Below are 18,158 nucleotides of genomic sequence, written 5' to 3'. Positions count from 1 at the left end.
GAAATAGACCTTGATCACCATTGCCGTAGACACCATGCTCCATCTCTCACAGCTCCTCAGTTCATTGCACGTTAGGAGGAGGCTCCTTCGCCCAAATGCACAATGCATCAGGATCACAACATCCCATGGAATCTCCTAGCTTCCCACCTCAAATTCGTCCATCATGAGTACACAAAATCACCCCCAACGACGAACCTATACCCCCGCGACAAGCCAACCCAAGGAAAAGAGCTAAACTACTTTGTTGAGGCACTTTGTAGAACAGTCCAGCAGTTCTCTCAAACCGAGAGGGCAAAGTATCCAGCAAAGTTTCCAAACCTCGGCACATGGGACGAGTCCAAGAAGGCCCTCGCCAGCAGCTACAGATCTGATGCCACCCAAGATGCGTCACAGGGCGATAGAAGTCATGAAGATACCGCCGCCTTGATAGAGAAAATCTCCACGGAACCAGAGTATGCGGATGAGATAATAGCGCTTTTCCAATCCGACAACATGGAGCCCCTCCTCGCATTAGCAAACCAGCATCCACATGAAATATCTAGATCGCATAACGAGAGTCCAGGAAGAGCCTACGTCCCTTGCGGCTGGCTGCAGTTAGCGAGACATAGTCTTCGGTTTTACCTGCTTCTCAATGTGATTGAAGCAATGCCGGAGGCGAGAGATTCCGGGAATTACAGACACCTGCCTCCTTACACGACGGTTCTGCATGAACTCGTCTCACATGCCCTAGAATGGGACTGGGCGGAACACCGATCATTCCTGTTGGACCCCAAGCACGGGCATCAGGTCAAGATGAACAATGAGTTGAATGCAGCTGATGTCTTCAAGGACTATGACAAGCTTCAAGACTATCTCTCTGATTGTTTTAGAACTGTCTACAAATACCACATGCTTGCTACAGAGTGTGGGCTCGGCTGGATGTGGAAGGACTTTGTAAAAAAGACTGTGCATCATTTATGGGAGTTTAAGACGGAGAATCAGTACGAAGTGGATGATTGGGGGTTTGTGTAGTTACATTGGCTTGTCGACAAAATTCGGTCGCCAGGATGTATGAGACTGACAGGCTGGTACCTACAATCCGTGGCAAAATGTACTGGCCTACAAATAAGTGCACACCGACACATCACTGCGTATGAGTGATGCTTTTTGAGATTGAACACGTTGACCTCCAGACTGCCACCTAGGACTAGACTCTTATACGAGGTATAAAGCAACAGTCTCTATGCCATGGCATTGCATCACACTTACACCCTTGTCCATCCAGCCTTCATATGCTTACCCATATGCAACTTTACAAATCACACCTACATTGATAAGGTACCCAAGTATGACTATCGTCAAGAGGAGGTCCTTTGCAGGGCGTCCTGCCACGCATACATTCGTGACAAATGAGAAAGTCCCCCATATCACACGACGTGCACCTTGACGCTGCCGTGCCAGGAACAAGAACACACGTGCATATATCACAGTAGCACCGCTGCTTCTCTAGACTGGTGGAAACAGATTCGTTCTCACGACCTGTTGTTTCTTGAAGCAGACGTTCCAAACCACCCGCACCTTTAACCTGGCGCACAAACCGGCGAGGGTACTTCACGAGCTCCTTAAGCTCGTCATTGTCAAGGAGGCGAATGGAATCCTCAAAGGTCTCCCCTCTAGCCCCTTCGTATCCTGCCGCTGCTGGGTTTAGCACTAGGAGCCGCCGCACAATATTGACATGACCATTCCTGGCGGCGACAAAAAGCAGCGGACAGCCAGTATAGTCCCTGCAGTCATGTTGGGCACCATTTTCCAGCAAGTACTTCACAACGTCATCGTGTCCTCTGGCGGCGGCATAGAAAATGGGTGTCCGCTGATTGTCATCTTCAAAATCGACGTGCACGCCATGAGACTCATGTAGCATCCTCACAGCTTCCAAGTGGCCTCGGGAAGCAGCCTCATGTATTGGCCGCCACGCCCATTCTGTCTGTGAAACAGGATAAGCACCCTTTGACAGAAGGAGCTCCATTGTTGCGATGTTTCCGGTGTTGCAAGCAGCATGGAGGCACGTTCGGCCACTCGCCACTCTGATCAATGGATTTGCACCCTTGGCGAGTAGCATACAGACTATCTCAGGGTTGCCAGAGCGACATGCCTCGTAGAGTGGTGTTGATCCCTTTTCATACACTGGCATTGAGCTTTCTTTGTATGTCTTGGCTGTGATGAGAGATTCTAAATTATATGATAACAGCATTTCGACGAGCCTTGCATTTCCAGACTTGCAAGCTCCGTGGAGAGTCGTCCATCCAGTCTTCAAAGTGGTCAAGGGGTCTGCGCCTTTGTCTCGCAACGTGTTAAAGAGGACATCATTTCCTGCATTGCACGCCTCCAGAAGGGGCGTAGAACCATTATACGCAGCTTTTTTGGAGTTGGCGGCTGCAGCGAGGAGCCTGTTTGCTAACGTTATATTTCCGTTTCGGCACGCAAAGTGTAGAGCTGTATATCCAGCTGGGTTGACGGCATAAGGATCAGCACCTTTTTCAAGGAGCATCTCGGCAATTTCAGAACTGTCGTCATCACATGCTTGGAGAAGTAAGGATATATCAGTGGCCGCGTTAGCCCCGATAGGACTTGCTCCACGTTGAAGAAGCCATTGGGTCATATCTCGATGGCCGACCTTGACCGCCCAATTCAGTGGTGTCATGCCGTTCTTCTCGACGGCATTGACATTGACGTCTTTTCCATCCAACAATATCCTGACGACGGCACTATGGCTGTTTGCTACGGCTGCTGAGAGTGGCGAGCGACCGTCCACGTCTGCCATGGTGTTGGGATCAACGTTGCAGACCCTCAGGAGAAATTCAACTGCCTCGACATGACCACCTTCAGCGGCGCATCGGAGGGGCGAAAGCCCACCCCATCCATCATTCCACTCCGTATTAACGTTTCCCGGGTTCATCTCCAAAAGCAGCTTCATAACGTCAATAAAGCCGTGCGTGCTAGCCCAGTGGAAGAACGAATCCACCGAGCAGAAGTCTGATTCAACCTCGATGCCCTCCCACCTCAGTAGTGTATTTGCAATTCCTTCTGCCCTGCTGTCTTCAATCCCAGAAAAAGGCCCACCTGTGAAGAGATACGACACCGCCGTATTGCTAAAGATGTTCTTGGAATTTGCATTAACCCGCCCCGTTTCCAGGAGCATTCGAACAATATCCTCCTGCCGACACTGAACGGCAACATGCAGCGGCGTCATGCCATTATGGTCTTTCAAGTCTGGCTCAACCATTCCAGACTCAAGCAAAACTTTGACAACAGCCGAGTGTCCCCTCCTGATGGCCATTGTCAAAGCCGTTTCGTCATTCCTGGTCAGCACATCCGCATCGACATCCCCCGTGTCCAGCAGCATCTTCACAACTGCAGCGTGCCCATGCCCAGCTGCCTCCGTGAGCGGCGTGTGTTGATAGTGATTCTGAGCATTCACATTTGCCCTTCCAACATCTAGTAAAACACGGACAACCTCGGCATGGCCCATTTCAGCGGCTCTTGTGAGCGAAGTACACCCGATGCCCTCTTCCACCTCCACGTCCGCCCCCTCTTCCAGCAGGAACCTCACGATTGTTGTATGCCCGGCGGTGGAAGCCAGGAGCAGCGGTGTCTGGTAATAGGGCCAAGCACCTATTTCTTCGACCCAACCACTTTCATCATCCTCACTGTGCTCACTGTCGAAATCTGAATCTTCGGGAGCCATCATTCTGCCGTCGATATGTGCCCCCGCTTGGATTGCCTTCTTTGCCGTGGGTAGTCGACCATGGGCCGCTGCCCAGAGCAAGGCCCAACAACCTTTGTGGGTGTTGCTGTGCCGTGCTCGTTTTGCCGAGAGTCGAACATGGCGCGTATATAGGACTGGGTCTAGTATTGTATTTAGGCGTTTGTTTGTGCGAACGAGGGGGTTGAGATCCGTCTCTGCAACCAGGCAATCGGCCAGCAGTAGGATAAGCTCGTCTGGGAGCTCCAAGAATGAGGCCCTGGCCATATGCATCAAAGCCTCGAAAATTCAAATCAGATTTCCCCTTTTGGTCTCTAGGACTAAGAAATATTGAGCGGCTAGGGCAAATCTAGTCAATCTGCATTGCCAGTGTTTCTTGTGAAGGCTGTTGGTTCGAAAGCAAACGTGAATACGAAAAGCTGGAGTCGAGATACCGTGTGATTGGCCGTACGGCCTTCAACATCATCGAGTGGGTCCTGCCCTGTCCAAGATGCAACAATGGCATGTTGATAGACCGAGCTTACTTTGACAACCCTCCGAGCTGAAGCATAGCTTTGTGTTTTTTGGAAAAGCACCCCAGTCGCTTACCACCAGGAAAGGCAACGCATAATTCACTTTCATAAATACGAGTCTGGAGAACATGTCTTTGTTGACATTGTCCGGGTCTGGTCATTAGGTTAATCTTGTCGCTTTGACATAGCCAGCCACGGGTAAGTCGGCTTGTCTACTAGTCCACCTTTCGTCGAGCAAAATGGACTCATGAAGTACGATTCGGCGCATCTCGCTCGGACCTACTTATCCCTAAGCATCATTTTGCTGTTGGGTCACATTACATGTCGGGGCCTGCTGGCTTCGGGATGCCCGGCACCGGTGGCCGAAGTGGTTCAGCCTCACGGTAGCTATTCTTGTTTTTATCCCATAATAACTCCCGCCATCCACCGTTCCCAGCGTGCCATGTGCTGGGGTCCCATCCCATTCCCTTGGTCTTACACGTTATGTTGTCTTCACACTTGGACCGAATTAGAACCAAATTGTGGCCACTCAGCGTTCGCGAATCGCATGTGTATTTTCCTAATATGACATATTGAAAACCCACCCGGCATTTACAGACGTCCGAATTGCGCAGCCACATCTAGCAGATACAGTTGAAAAAGTGGTGCCAACCGAAACGAAAAAAGTATAGACAAGAAATGAAACAAGCATGAGAAGGAAGGAATATGTACGTCCCAAAAAAAAAAAAAAACCAAGGGATCAACCAGTCCCCCATGCACTAAAAGTCCCAATCAGGTTCCTGCTCTCTTACCACTTTCGGGCCTGTCACCTCTTCTGATTCTTCAACAATGTATGTCGATGTCGGCCCAATCAAAGACAATGACCCATACACAATAAGGTTCTTGCATTTCCTAATGAAGGTGTTAGCATCGAGGGTCTATTCGACGCCGCGAGAGGCGGCAACTTGTCAAGCCTCACAGATATCCAATTATGGAGAGGTTTCCATAGATTTCTAGATCTTGGCCCTCCAGCGTCCCAGAAACCTTTAATGAGCCATAGCCTTTAATTTTGTCACTGTGACTAATTGTCAGACCCGGGTCGTATATTACTCCGACTCGGTACTCACCTCGCCACCAAGACACCATTGACCAAGATATTGCCGTAAGCTTTGATCTCGCCCCTGAAATTGCAAGCCGGTCAGCTCGTGTGTCACGGAGTGTGCAGGTTCTTCCTGTTTAGGGTCGTGATGTGTTGTGATGAGAACAAAGGATAGTCCAGAGGGCTTCCAGGGGGAACGTACTCGCAACTGATGCTACCATTCATGGTAAGCGGTCCATATGCATCGAGGCTGCCGGTGACGATGATCTCTCCTTCTAAATTGATACCACGTTCGGATTCGACATTTCCGGTAACCTCTAGGGGTCCACGCAAGTCCAGAGCTTCCTCACTTCTGATACTTGGCGACCTTTTGAAGTGTGTGTATCCCAAGGAAGAGGAGCTGGCTGCGTAGTAGTCCGACATCACCACCCCGGCTCGCGTTGAGTGGTGATGAAGGGGTGGTTAAAGGGACTTGTTGATCCCAAATAGGGTTGCTGTTTCAATGATTTCTGCAGAGAGGGGGCGGAGGAGGCGTCCCGCTTGTCTTGCCTAGTAAGACTGCGGAGAATCTTGTCTCAACCCAATGATGTTAAGCCTCCTCCTCCCGAAACAAAGAGCAAAGACAGATCAACTTATATGTCAATGGTCTCGCAATTGTTAGACACCTGTTGCAACACTTTCCCCTGAATAGAGTGATAGTATCAGGTCGCAACACGGAATCGCCGTAGGATGTGTGGATGAGATCGACTGCAAGTGAGATTGGGGTAAATAGGGCAAGTTGGGGTTAGAATAAAGAGAGTCTAGACAACGACAACTTGTCTCAACGGTAACAACATGCCTCATTGGAACAGCTCCATAGACCAGTTACGACGCTTCTTCGGATATAGCCGCCTTTATTTTTGCCAACAGGGCTGAAAATAGTTACAGCCCGGTCAATAGATTCGGTTGTGAGCCGAAGTTGGTCATACCTCTCTGGCGGAGTTTTGGCTTGGTAGTTTGGGGTCCGTTTCTCGTCTGTCTCTTTTTGCCTGAAAGCAATAGCTGGATGATAATGGTCCAGTTAGAGACGCCGGGTACCTGAACCCTTCCTTTCCCAGACAACTCGACCTGATTGTGAGGCTGAGAAGCCAAGAAGAAGTTTGTGAATGAGAGGTGGAGAAAAGAATGGGCTTCAGTTCTGACACCTGGCGATAAGATCTGCAGGCCTGATGGCTTTAGCGGCGGTCAAACATGCCGTTTGCCAAGCTCAGCATACAGCCTCAACTCTTCTCGGCTGGAGCCAGGGACGTGTGAGCTGTTGTTCTGGCAGACTTTCGGCCCCAAGCAAGGAGGCAATGGGAGAGTATGCGTGAGTGATAAGGCACAATGAAGCAATACTTCCGCAGGAATTGGAGGCGGGGAGCAGTAATTGGAGGGTATGTCAGCCACCAAGCTCCGTCCCACGAGCAAGCCTGCGCAGTTGTGCCGTCAATGTTGTCGAAGTGTCAAGGCAAGCTTGTCTCAGACTGGACTGGCTGGACTGGTGGGAAAAGTAGTGCTGTCCCAGTGGCAGCGGTCCCATGTCCCTTGTCACCAGAAACAAAGCTTCCAGTGAAATCGGCGACCATCGACGTTGTGCCTGCAATTGTGCTCCGTTGCTCAAGTGCGCCCATGCAGACGACTGGGTCTACACCTTGTTCACGACGGTAGTGCGATTAAGCCTCGTTTGATGTGAGCTGCATATAGACTTCAAAGTGACATGGAGAGGGAGTCAGAGACATGGACACAAAATGCTGGTTCATGTCTGGTCTGGCTCGTTCCTGCCCAATGGTCAATGGCGGCAACTAAGCTTTCCTTGCAGTGTGCAGGTGGGGGGGAAGGAACGTTCAACAACTTGAGCCGCCTCAACGTGTCCAAGCCCAAGCCCAAACCTAAACAAACTCGAACTTGGTGGCTGCAAACCATTGAGCAACTCAACCATCATCGTCAGACTTTCACGTTATGTCTAGTCCAAAAACCTGCTGCATCGCGCAACCTTTCCAACATGCAAGCCCGCGCCCTCCGAATTCCCCTCCGCAGCCCTACAAGGCATCACGATCTTGGAATAACCCACACAATGTCAAACGGTCAGACCAGACGATCCACACACTAATAAGCGCGGCAGCACCACTTCAAAGCGCACCATGTCATCATTGTTTTGGTGTTCTCCGTACCTGCATCACCAAACCAAACCCTTGCTTACCCGCGCCAGCTCCGTCCCCAGAAAAACGAAATCTGTAAAAACTGTCATCAAACACACGCTCATGCAGGGCGGCTATTCATCCATCCACTGCGGCTGTATCTTACGGACCATGCACTCCAGACGAAACATGGCAAGTGACGCATCTGCCATCCTGCAAATGCAGCAATGACAATGCAGGTGCCTCGTGTCGAGCAAGGGTCGAGTGTTGCTTCTCTGCCGATAGGCTCCATCCCAGGCACGAGTTGTCCATTTCCAACCAGCTCAGACATTAGAATACATGTATTGCAGCTCCAGTGAGTTGGTACCGCGCGCATGGCAGTTCAGCTGAATGGGTCTTGGCTTCCCTGTCAGGTAGACTGAAAATCTTCAGCTCAGCCGCTGATCCCTGTCCTGTTCTATATCAAGAACGGAGCCAGCGTTTCGATCGTGCATGGTTTCCCCGTACTTGTGATATACATAGCAACAAAGATAATTTAAGTAACTTGTTCGGGATTTATGTCCTATCACGGGTTGATTTGGATGGGACAAACATAACAAGAAGAAAAAATTGAGAATTGAGAATTTGGCATGTGAAGCCAAGATCTGTAATAAGTAAGTAAATACTAGAATTGTCAACGTTTCCTTTCCCAGCCGAGCAAAACCACTAGTCCAAACCCGATTCCAAAATCCCACCGTGGTATCGCAAAGAAAGCCTACCCATGGCCTCATCCTAAGCCCGAGTTATCCATAGTCTCCCGTTCTGTCTTTTTTCACCATCTCGTAGCCTCGACGGCCATACGACCATTTCCAAAGCAACACGATCGCAGCAAGTGTAGTGCCGCGTACAATATTTAATCACCGCCAACGAGGCCTAGACCAATACCAGCAAATAGTGCTGCAGCAACCCAAACTCCCGCGTACATCACAGCACCAGTCGATTCGATGCCATACATGGCCATGGTGCAAGCCAGATAGGTGCTAACACCAGACACAAAGACGGCAGCCGCCGTTCTTCGAATAACTACCTTTGCCTTAGCCGTGTATCCCCAAAAGTTCCACCAAACGGTTTGACCGAGAGATGCGCTCACGGGGTCAAACTGCTCAATCTTGGCATCTTCCTTGGCCTTGCCAGTCGTAGCAAACGGCGCAAAGATGAAGATGCTAGCTGCGAGACCACAGGGGATCGTCACAGGAAGAACATCCATAAATGAAGCATTGTAGGCAGGCTCGAGGCTTGGGAGACCGCTGAAGTAAACAACGAAAATGCGAGGCATCAAAAAGCGCAGGGAGAGGACGAGAGTGACTGTGTAAATAGCCGTTGAAAGTAGTGTGGTCAATAGCTGCATAGGAATATCGAGAATGTCTCGGTTCGACTTTGAAAGCGACTCATTGGCTGAAGAAAGAGGGCGAACCAGGTGAAAGGGAACCGCCGTGGAGAGCACTTCAATAGCTAGTGCAGAGAGCGCCGTCGTCGGACTGAGTTTGTAGAACGCAGCGAGCAGATAAAACTTTGCACTCGTGTCAGTACATCCGTCCTTGGATGCGATGGAGATTTTGGCGTGTACATACTGCAGGCCCATGAGCTAAGATACTCATAGCTCCTACTTCCAGGCTGTCTAGGTTGCTGAACCACCCGATAGCTAATTGAATGCTGTGAAAAGGCACCCGTCAATATTACTGCAGATCAGAATGGTGCGAATAATAAGCGAACTCACACTCTCCAACCCGCCAGAACCGCCATCTCTTCCCATGTATCCAGAGTTCGCGTTAAAGACCCCAGCTCCCCCTTCGATACCTGCGAGATGATTGAGTTCCCCAGCATCGACAATGCAAAGCTCAAGGAAACGGTCAACGGGAACTGCACAGCGCAAGGCAGCCTGCCACCCGCAGGCTCAGCAGTCTGCACCGCAACGCTTTGTTTCTTCGCATCTGTAGTAGTCTTCGTGTCTGCGACTTTGTGTTCGGCCGTGGACGTCGGAGTCGCGTCCGACTTCGCGCTTCGTTTGGTCGGCGCCATGTCGTCTAATAATTTAGTTTTATTTTTTCGGATAGCTTGGAAGCAAGGTCCAACGTTAAGCGTCCTAAGTCGGGCTTGTCTCCTGGGTCGCAAGTCTGCAGCAAAAGGAGCGTAGTAGTTGGATCAGCAAATTCAAGATGATCGGCCAGCAATGACGACAATGATGAGTGAGAGTTGCGACAGGTGCTGGTCCTGGTGCTTCTGTCTGCTTCAATACTCGCGGGGAATCAGCAATCAGCTTGCACATCAGTGGAGACAGGTGACATCAGGTCGCTGGGACAACGTCAATGGCCCAGCCAGCTCTCATTGAAGTTGCCAACCATCGTGTGTGGATCTGACCGGAGTAGTAATCAACTGTCCCCACTGAGAGTCAGGGTAGGAGCTCTCAATTTTTCCTCCTTCCTCTTTAACCGCCAACAAGGCTTTTTTCCTTTTTTCCTCTTTTCTTCCGCTGAGTTCATCAAAGGCCGGCTTGAAAATAAAGTTTTCTACCATTTGTGATGAATAAAGTTTGATTTCTTCTCACTTTCAATTGTGCCAAGCTATATATTGTTCACCTTGCTGTGTGGGCTGTGTCAATCAGTGCCTGGTCTTGAACCACTATATCTGCAACCACTACAGCTTCCAGTCTTTTTACCACCAGACTCGAGATTGGCTCATCGCACCTCCACAATCACAAGTGTGTGTCAATCCAGAAAGAATCAAAGAAGCCTCCAGGTATTTTCAAATAAAAATGTCGCTTCATTTGGTATTTATTCGGGTGTACGCTCGACGCCTGTCCGAATCCTCACTTTAACCTCGTGGAGATGCAATCTCGTCTGCGGATAGACGACGGCCCAAAATGACCGTGTGCAGAAGGGCCCTCCACTCTTCGGTGCTGAGGATTGATGGCGGAGCTGAACCACCTCATACAAGGTTGAGTATATCATGATACATATGAGAGACCACGCCATTCCTTCCATATCAATCCAAAATATCCAACTCCACAGCCATGGAAACCCAGTGGGCTCGTGCAAAACAAAGTATGTCCAAAAACAGCAACATGGTGCTTCATTACAACCTACTCCTCCATACGACCAAAAACGCCATCATCATCTTCGTCACTTCGAGCTCGAGATTGCATGTCGAAGTCGTCATCGCTGTCTTCCATCTTAACATCCTGGCTGCCACGGCGTATCTCACCCCGAGTGAAACTCTCCGGTTGACGACTAGGGAAACTGTTGATGAATCCCGCACTCGAAAACGAAGGAGCCTGGTCAAGGTACTGGGCAGGAACTGGTGGTACAGGTGGTGCATCTGACGGCACTGTTATAGTGCCGTGAGACCCATTGTTGCTGTTGAAACTGCAGCTGAGTAGCTCGACAGCAGCGGCCAAGTCACGGTCATCCTCACCGGTGCGGTTAGCACCAGATGATGGTGGTCGACGCTCGTGACTGGGCTGTCGGAAGTGCCCAAACATGGAGCCATTAGGAATGCTTCCCGAGACAGCAGACTGGTAGCTTCGGGCGAACCCAGCACCATTGCTGTCACGGTAGGACAATCCGCTGAGGCCTGATTCTTCCAGCATGGGCGGCGGGGTGGTATCGGCCGAGCTTTGGCGTTCAATCTGCTCCGAGTAGCCGGAGGCGGCGGGCGATGAAGAATCAGGCTCGCTGCCAGAATCCTTGGTTGAATCTGGTGGTGTTGCCGTGCTCTCCTTGTCGTTCATAGCGACAAGTACGGAGGCGGCTTCCAAAAGCTGCACTTGCTGGTGCTTTGAGATGAGCAGCTTTGACGTGAAGGACCATTCGGGCGTATGCTCCCATCTGGCGAATACGGTCAGCTTCAAGTCCGACATGCGGCGCAGACGACGAAATGGCGACGAGACGGTGTGTATCTGGATTCCGAGCTCCGGATCCACACCAACTCAGCATTCACATGCGGCACTTACAAATGCTTGGTCAAGCAACTGCTATGCTTGTAGCTCTTGCCGCACTTGTCGCAGCGTACCTCGACGCGGTTGCTCTTCTTGGACTCCTTCACGAGGGGGGAGCCGTCACTGGCCCGTCGAATGCGGGCATTCTGTGACTTGTTGGCTTCATCCGCCGACACGTCATTTCCGTCGTCGATGGCACTGTCGTGAATTTCGTGCTTGATTTCGGGTATGGTCTTGTTCGCGGGCAGACTGGCAGGAGGGGAGGGGAGGCTGCCAACAAGGGCCGTCTTCGCGAGGGCAGCTTTAGATACGGTATTGCGTCGGCCTCCGTTGGCGATGGGGATAGCAGCCATCTGCTCGCCGTTGGCAACGGCAGCGGTGAGGGCAGCTACATTGGGACCCGGGTTCGTGACGGACTTGCGTCGAGTTACGCGGTGGTTTGCATTGAGGGAAGTGGAGAGGAGAGAGTGGGAGTTATTTCGAGCATGGGACTGTCGACCGGGTATCGCGGTGGCCGAGGGGCTCGAGACGGACGGACGCTGGAGCGTCAATGGCCTAGAGGAGGATTGCATTTCCTGAACATTTGACGAAAAAAAGCTGTCAGCAAACACTGTAGTCTCGCGAGAGCGGGATTCAAGCCTGCAAGACATCCCCAAGACGATTGATCATACTTTTGAGGAGGCCATTGCCAACGACTTGGGTAGCTCGGAGATGCGAGACGACAGACGCCGGACCGTCACAGGATTCGGGAATGCCGCGAGGTATTCAATCTCCTTGGAAGAGCACTGCTTCAATATACAGGTTCTGGGAGTGATGGTTCGTAACGTTGGGGATTGTTGGGATGTAGCAGAGAGTGACAAGGACCTGCGAATGCAGAGCGGACGAGAAATAATATTTTGGGACAGGCTCGCAGGCAAGCCATGGGGGCGTGTGTGTGTGCGTGTTGTGTGTGAGTGTGTGTCTGAGTGAGGCAGCAGAGGGGGGGGTGCGCGTGTAACCGCTTCGGGTCTGGAGTTTGCGTATGTGAATCGACGGCGCCTCAGCTCTTGCGATTATCGGGATCGCAATGGAGTCGAGAGTGGCGACCGTTCGCCGTTGTTGGGGCTGGTGCTTGGTCAAGTGTTGTGCTGTGCTATTAATACGGAACATGTGGATGCCAAATGGTCATTTAGTGCCAATACAATCTGACTCTGCTAGAAGTCCATGATCCGTTTTTGCTTCAGTTTTGGTTCAACGTGAAGGTTCCAGTATTCAGCGTACAGCACAGTGTCAGGCTGCAACTGTCCCCATGCCTCCCGTCCATCCATCCAGATGTGTTGGTATCAACAGGCTCCCGTGACTGCTACACCAACACTCCGCGGGGTGGATTCAATCCTGTCAACGTGGTGGCCATCGACGACGGATGGTGGTGGACAGGCGCTGTCCACGACATCCATCCGCACAGCTCTGTGCTGAGTCCGAAAGTATTCCAGTATCTTCCAAACGCTGGGGCCGCCGACGCTTCTGCGACGGGTCGGGGTGGGGGTAGAGGCTTCGAATTATTGGCGCTGAACCACCCTGGCTGATCATCAGGTCTGTCGAGAAGAGTGGACGAAGCATGGACTTGGACGAGGCAACGAGGACATGGGGGGTGGAGGGATGCTGATGGATGGATCCTCAAGCCCACAAGTCCCAGGTCTGGACAAGACAAGGCCTGACTGAGCCCGACAACGAGAGTGAGTGATGAGTGTGGTGAAGGGGAGCAGTGGGAAGAGTGTGGGAAGAGGCGCGTCGTGAGACCTTGAGCGAATGAGGACTGAAAGACGAGGAAGGGGCTAGGACAGGGCGGAGCCGTTTTTGATTTGGGAGGGTGTGAGGCGAGCGACACTGAGCCGACCGGTCTGGTTGAGCCTGAGAAAGTGGCCAGGCCGCCTGGCAGTGGCATCCAACAAGAAGGGGGTGAAGTTCACACGGCCAGTTGCCAGTTTGTTCCATTCAGGCCAGCCAGGTTGAAGCCATCGTGTTGGAGGTAGTGTTGGCACATAGTGAACTCAATATTTTGGCCGTGGAGCACCCTGTCCTGATTCACTGTGTACCTTTCGAAATGTCAAGTCTGAAGTCTGGTGGTCTTGTTCTGGGGGGTTTGTGAGCGAGTACCGGGACTAGATGCCTGCAGAGGACAGAGTGGCATCGCCCCTGTTTGGTGCATGTGGTTAGCCATTGACTTCAGTGCTCCGTACATCTAGTGAGCAACGACTTGCAATGCACTACCAGAAGTTCAGCACACCAGACTTGTCTTTGTTGATATGCCTGCATGCTGCAGTGCTGAGCACACACAGAGGTCAGATCTGGTGCGTCGAATGTCTTGTTTTGTAGTAATACCAGCCAGGTGCCCAGAACTCTAGAACGGAGTGCTCCTCTGAACCTGGCCATGGGCAAGGAGACATCTCCAGTCGTGCCTGCTTGGTATAGAATTGACGTCAACTGCACTTGCCCAGTCAACATTCAATGTTGACTGTCAACCCGAGCCGGCCGCACAGTCATCGTGATTCGAATTTGTCAGTAACACCATCAATTCAATCCAATTCAGTGCCGAACCCAAGTGATCAGCCCGAAGCAACCGGTGGCACAAACAGGCACAATTGGCAAAGAGGATTCAAGCAACGCTGCACTGAACTTTTTTTTTTTTCCTGTCTTGGTCTACCTGTTCAGGTACGTACCACTTCACATGTGGCTCACATGACAGGCGCCAAAGTTGCGACGCTACAGACCGAGAACGTGACCCAGCATGCCATGTCTAGCTCCAGGTACAGAAGCCAGAGCCTCGGAGCGCATACAAAGAAAAGTATCGAAACCCGCCCTGTTTGTTACGGAGAGGGGTGGTTGATCATGTCAGGTCTACCCGAAAGTCTGGGCAGATGACACTGGTAGCTCTGGACAGGCACAGCGTTTGAACATAAAGCCACTTTCTTGACAAAGTGTACTGCGACTGCGCTGACACATATGTTAGCAGGCCAGGTCATGTTTTAGAGAAACATGCAGATATCAAGTTGCTAGAGAACGCGTCTGTCTCTCAAGGTGACTACTGCCTGTCCTGCGGGGATACAAATCTGGCTTGTGCTGGGTGATGTCTGTGTTTTTGCCACTTATGAGCACTTAGCAGGATATCCTAGGTACCTGACCAAGCATAAGTGTGCCTTCTACAGTACTTGACGACATCTACTCTGTGGTTTTCTTGAAGAAATGACCTTCATTCCTCGACGACCTGTGGTATGGATAACGCCGATGCTGGAGACTGTGGTATTCATAATGACTCGGTGAGCTAGTGGACGACGGTTGGATATAGGAAATGAATATCAACTTTCCTTGTTGGAGAAGCTGGGTAGCAAGTTTCACAACAAAGAAGAACATCCCGCGTCCCTGCTTGCTGACATGAACGTCTACACCAATGGAAAATGCACAACTGCTCTGGACCCTATCCGTCACTGTACAATGGCAAATCGACACCAACAAGGTTGTATCCCATCCATCCTGTCGACTTGTTTGGGGTGGTGGCACGGGAGCGGACACTTGGAGCGCCGCCCGTTTGGGGACACCACACACTCGACTTGGTGTGTCTGGTGCAGCTGCAATCCATTTTGGACAGACGCGGGGAAATATCAAGCAGCCACTTGAGCAGATATGTCCTCTGTTGTTCCTGACCCTGAACCCGTGGCTTTCTATGGCATGGCATGCATAAACTTGTTTGGTCTGGAGGAGCACCACAAACATGGCACGGCACAAGCCCATGTCTTTTAATTCGTCCAAGTTTCTTTATTGGAGAAGCCGCGTTTTCGTATCACCGGAGGATCCTGACCGTAACTGTCATCCAAGAGTCAAAGACGCATTGGTACGTGCTTTTTTTATGCTCCGGTTTGGTTTCTGGCCGGGACTAGCAGCTATCAAATCAAGTCATATCAAGTCAGCCCCAACCCTAATCGCTGAAGATATCCCAAGCCCTCATTTGGACTGCCAGGCGATAAGAACCTGACCTGGGTAAACAGCCAGCCAAGTGGGCACGGCTGAGCAGGCTAATTGCTGTACTGTCCTTAGGCAGTGGATCTCACGTCGGCTCTCCGCCAGAGATCCACGTCCAGCATGAACCGTAATATGGCTAGATTGGCCATAACAAGCCGGAGCGTGCTCCGTGATCACAGCGTATGACATTTTCAAGCATGAACTGAATAGGCAATTTAACGAATATCTTTACTCGACGCGGTTCAAGTCTTGTAAGATTGAGATGCTAGTTGTTCTTTGATGCTTGTTGATTTGAGATGTTGGTGCTGGGGGGTCATTTCTCGATGGTGCAGCTAGCATGCGATGGCTGGGCTGCTGTGAGGGGTTGGAAGGCGGGGTATATGTACGGAGTCGCGGGGGTTTGGGGCCACAATATGGCAGGTAAGGGGGGGTGTTTGTTACCTTTGCGACTGGACTTGGGGAGTTTTCGTTTCTCGGCCCATAATGCATGGGGAACTCGACATGGGGGTTTATTTTCCATCAAGTTGTTGAATGCTTTTTGAAAGAATGGATACGGATGCGGATGTGTGCTTCGAAAATAGGACAACGGGAGGCCCGAAACCTGGGGAGAAGGGCTCACGGGACCAGCAGCGCCTGTAGCAATTGATTGACCGGCTATGTTGAACAATACATGTAATGGACGGGAGGCACAGCCAATGCGACCAGACCGAGGACACCAACCTTGAAACCAGACGCAACACTGTACTCATGCAGAAAACCCATCGAATAGCAAGCCGAGGCAGGACTGTAATTGCAGCTACGGCGCGGGCGGACCCCTGTGCTGTGTTCCTGGAGGCAGGTACATTGACATTGAAGCTTCCATGTTCATTGTTGGCCCATGTCTGGGGAAGATAATGAGGGGAAGCCAGCACAGCTCGAGGTCAGATGGTCTCCCTGATATGTTTGTGCAATTGATATTGAGCTTCCCAGCATTCAGGACATTGAATCCGAGAAAACTGCTCTTACGAGTTGGAAAAGACAATGAGGCAATACAATGCCGGCAATAAGCAGCGGAACTGTCCGACAGGAGATCGCTCCCTCCAAGAACTTTTTTTTTTTTTTGGTTGTCCCTCGAACCTTTTCTCAGAGGAGCGGAGACGTGACCGAGCACAGGTCAGCCGCCTGGTTCTAGTTCCATCCCAAGAATAGACGACACATGAACATCACGAATCCCCAACAATAACAAGCTTTGCACATCACTCAGGAAGGCAATTCGCCACAAAACACGTGTAATTTAACTAGAAGAACCAACTTTGTTCTCCAGTAAAGAAACCTCTGCATTTCGTAACATATTCGCCTGTAAACAAATCTCTTGCGCCATACTCGTCACCATGAGCTCACGCCCCAGAACATCCGAATATGCATATAGCGAGGCGATATGCATCTAGACGGATGTGTCATCTGCCCTTGGCGGGGGGTGGGTGTCGGTGTGGGTGTATGGAGTAAAGAAGCTATTGTGGCTGGGTCTGCTGGCCATGTTGCGTCCCTTTTGGGCTGGTGCAGGTCGAGGGCGGGATTGGTCGAGTCTGGTTGATGAGTTGTGCGGGTGTTTTGGTGCGAGGGAGGGGGACGAGGGACGAGGAGGCATTTGCATTGGGGCATGAATTTGGGCATTGGGATGGTCCGTTTTTATTTGGGGACATCAATTGATGGAGCTTCAATGTTGGTTGCCTGGGATATGGGGGATTGGAGGTGATGGACAGTGGTTGGGTTTGTTCGTTGCGGGTGTACTATGTGAGCTGGATGTGATAAATTCAGACGGACTTGGGGCATCAACATTGTGACTTGGTTCAAGTGTTGCTTGAACTACAAACTACAAAGAAATGGAACATAGTAATCACTGTGCAGCAGGAACTGGATATCCAGTTCAATGTTGGTTGGCATCTTACACCTTGGCTCCTACTGCAACGGCCGTGTGGCCACGGTCCCTCCAGTGAGTCCAGTCCAAGTTTCATGTCCTTCCATGGCCTTTGTTCGAAACAAAGCGCATGTTCAAGCTTTGCGCCTCTTGTTTCCACCTCCTCCACGGCTTGTTGGCCATTTGTTCCCATTGGGCACCAGAATAACATCCATTGAATGGGTTCATGCGAGGACGGTTGAAGATTTATGCTGCGACTGCTTGCAATGGAAGCTGTCCGCCATGAACCTGTTTGAGGGTTGTGCATTCCTTCCGGCAAAGAATCTAAATGAAAGGGGAGCCATGCCTTTTGCTTAGCATAAAATTGTCAAGGTGAGAGTAGCACGAAGTATTCCAGTCTTTTCCTTTTGTAGTCTTAATAGTGCATCATTTACAGTACAGTAAATCACCTACAAGTATATCCTATCCAACCCTGCCTCCAACTGCAAAATAGATACTCTCATCCGTTGCCAATCCCGAACCTAAAAACACGTTCCTGACAACTCCTTGACAATGATGTTCCCCATCCCCGTCCCCCAGCCCTGGAACCAAACCGAATCGACACCACAGCGAGGATCACAACTCCTTTCAGAAAACGCCCTATGCCACTAATGTCAGCAACTTTTTTTTTTTTTCCAGCTTCCCTGTTTTCAAGCCCGTTTCAAGCAAATGCCGTTTTCTGTCGTGCATAGCCTTACACCCCAGTCCCAATCCCTGATTTCCGTCCTTTGATCACACGAATATTGAACCTAATTTTTTTTG

The 18,158-nt window shown here is 50.9% G+C and overlaps 5 protein-coding genes across 5 annotated transcripts; 1 reads left to right on the top strand and 4 right to left on the bottom strand.

Moving 5' to 3' along the window:
- Positions 1-102: 102 nt before the first annotated feature.
- On the top strand, positions 103-1,011 carry VFPPC_13314 (hypothetical protein; the record flags this gene model as incomplete). Its single annotated transcript, XM_018291091.1, has 1 exon — positions 103-1,011. The coding sequence occupies one exon, from the start codon at positions 103-105 to the stop codon at positions 1,009-1,011; it is 909 nt and encodes a 302-aa protein (XP_018146703.1).
- A 280-nt stretch (positions 1,012-1,291) lies between these two features.
- VFPPC_02678 (ankyrin repeats (3 copies) domain-containing protein) lies at positions 1,292-4,009 on the bottom strand (the record flags this gene model as incomplete). Its single annotated transcript, XM_018282288.1, has 1 exon — positions 1,292-4,009. The coding sequence occupies one exon, from the start codon at positions 4,007-4,009 to the stop codon at positions 1,292-1,294; it is 2,718 nt and encodes a 905-aa protein (XP_018146702.1).
- A 562-nt stretch (positions 4,010-4,571) lies between these two features.
- On the bottom strand, positions 4,572-5,755 carry VFPPC_13313 (polymer-forming cytoskeletal domain-containing protein; the record flags this gene model as incomplete). Its single annotated transcript, XM_022428873.1, has 5 exons — positions 4,572-4,751; positions 5,046-5,145; positions 5,213-5,308; positions 5,361-5,414; positions 5,535-5,755. The coding sequence occupies 5 exons, from the start codon at positions 5,753-5,755 to the stop codon at positions 4,572-4,574; spliced, it is 651 nt and encodes a 216-aa protein (XP_022284563.1).
- A 2,628-nt stretch (positions 5,756-8,383) lies between these two features.
- VFPPC_02676 (hypothetical protein) lies at positions 8,384-9,549 on the bottom strand (the record flags this gene model as incomplete). Its single annotated transcript, XM_018282287.1, has 3 exons — positions 8,384-9,040; positions 9,102-9,183; positions 9,248-9,549. 3 exons carry the CDS (start codon positions 9,547-9,549, stop codon positions 8,384-8,386), a joined length of 1,041 nt encoding a protein of 346 aa, XP_018146700.1.
- A 1,060-nt stretch (positions 9,550-10,609) lies between these two features.
- Positions 10,610-12,036, bottom strand: VFPPC_02675 (C2H2 finger domain-containing protein; the record flags this gene model as incomplete). Its single annotated transcript, XM_018282286.1, has 2 exons — positions 10,610-11,354; positions 11,480-12,036. The coding sequence occupies 2 exons, from the start codon at positions 12,034-12,036 to the stop codon at positions 10,610-10,612; spliced, it is 1,302 nt and encodes a 433-aa protein (XP_018146699.1).
- Positions 12,037-18,158: the final 6,122 nt, after the last annotated feature.

This window comes from Pochonia chlamydosporia, chromosome 2 (assembly GCF_001653235.2).
Source record: "Pochonia chlamydosporia 170 chromosome 2, whole genome shotgun sequence".
Lineage (NCBI taxonomy): Eukaryota > Fungi > Ascomycota > Sordariomycetes > Hypocreales > Clavicipitaceae > Pochonia > Pochonia chlamydosporia.
The sequence above is the reverse complement of the archived record's forward strand: the minus strand, read 5'-3'. Positions and strand labels throughout refer to the sequence as shown.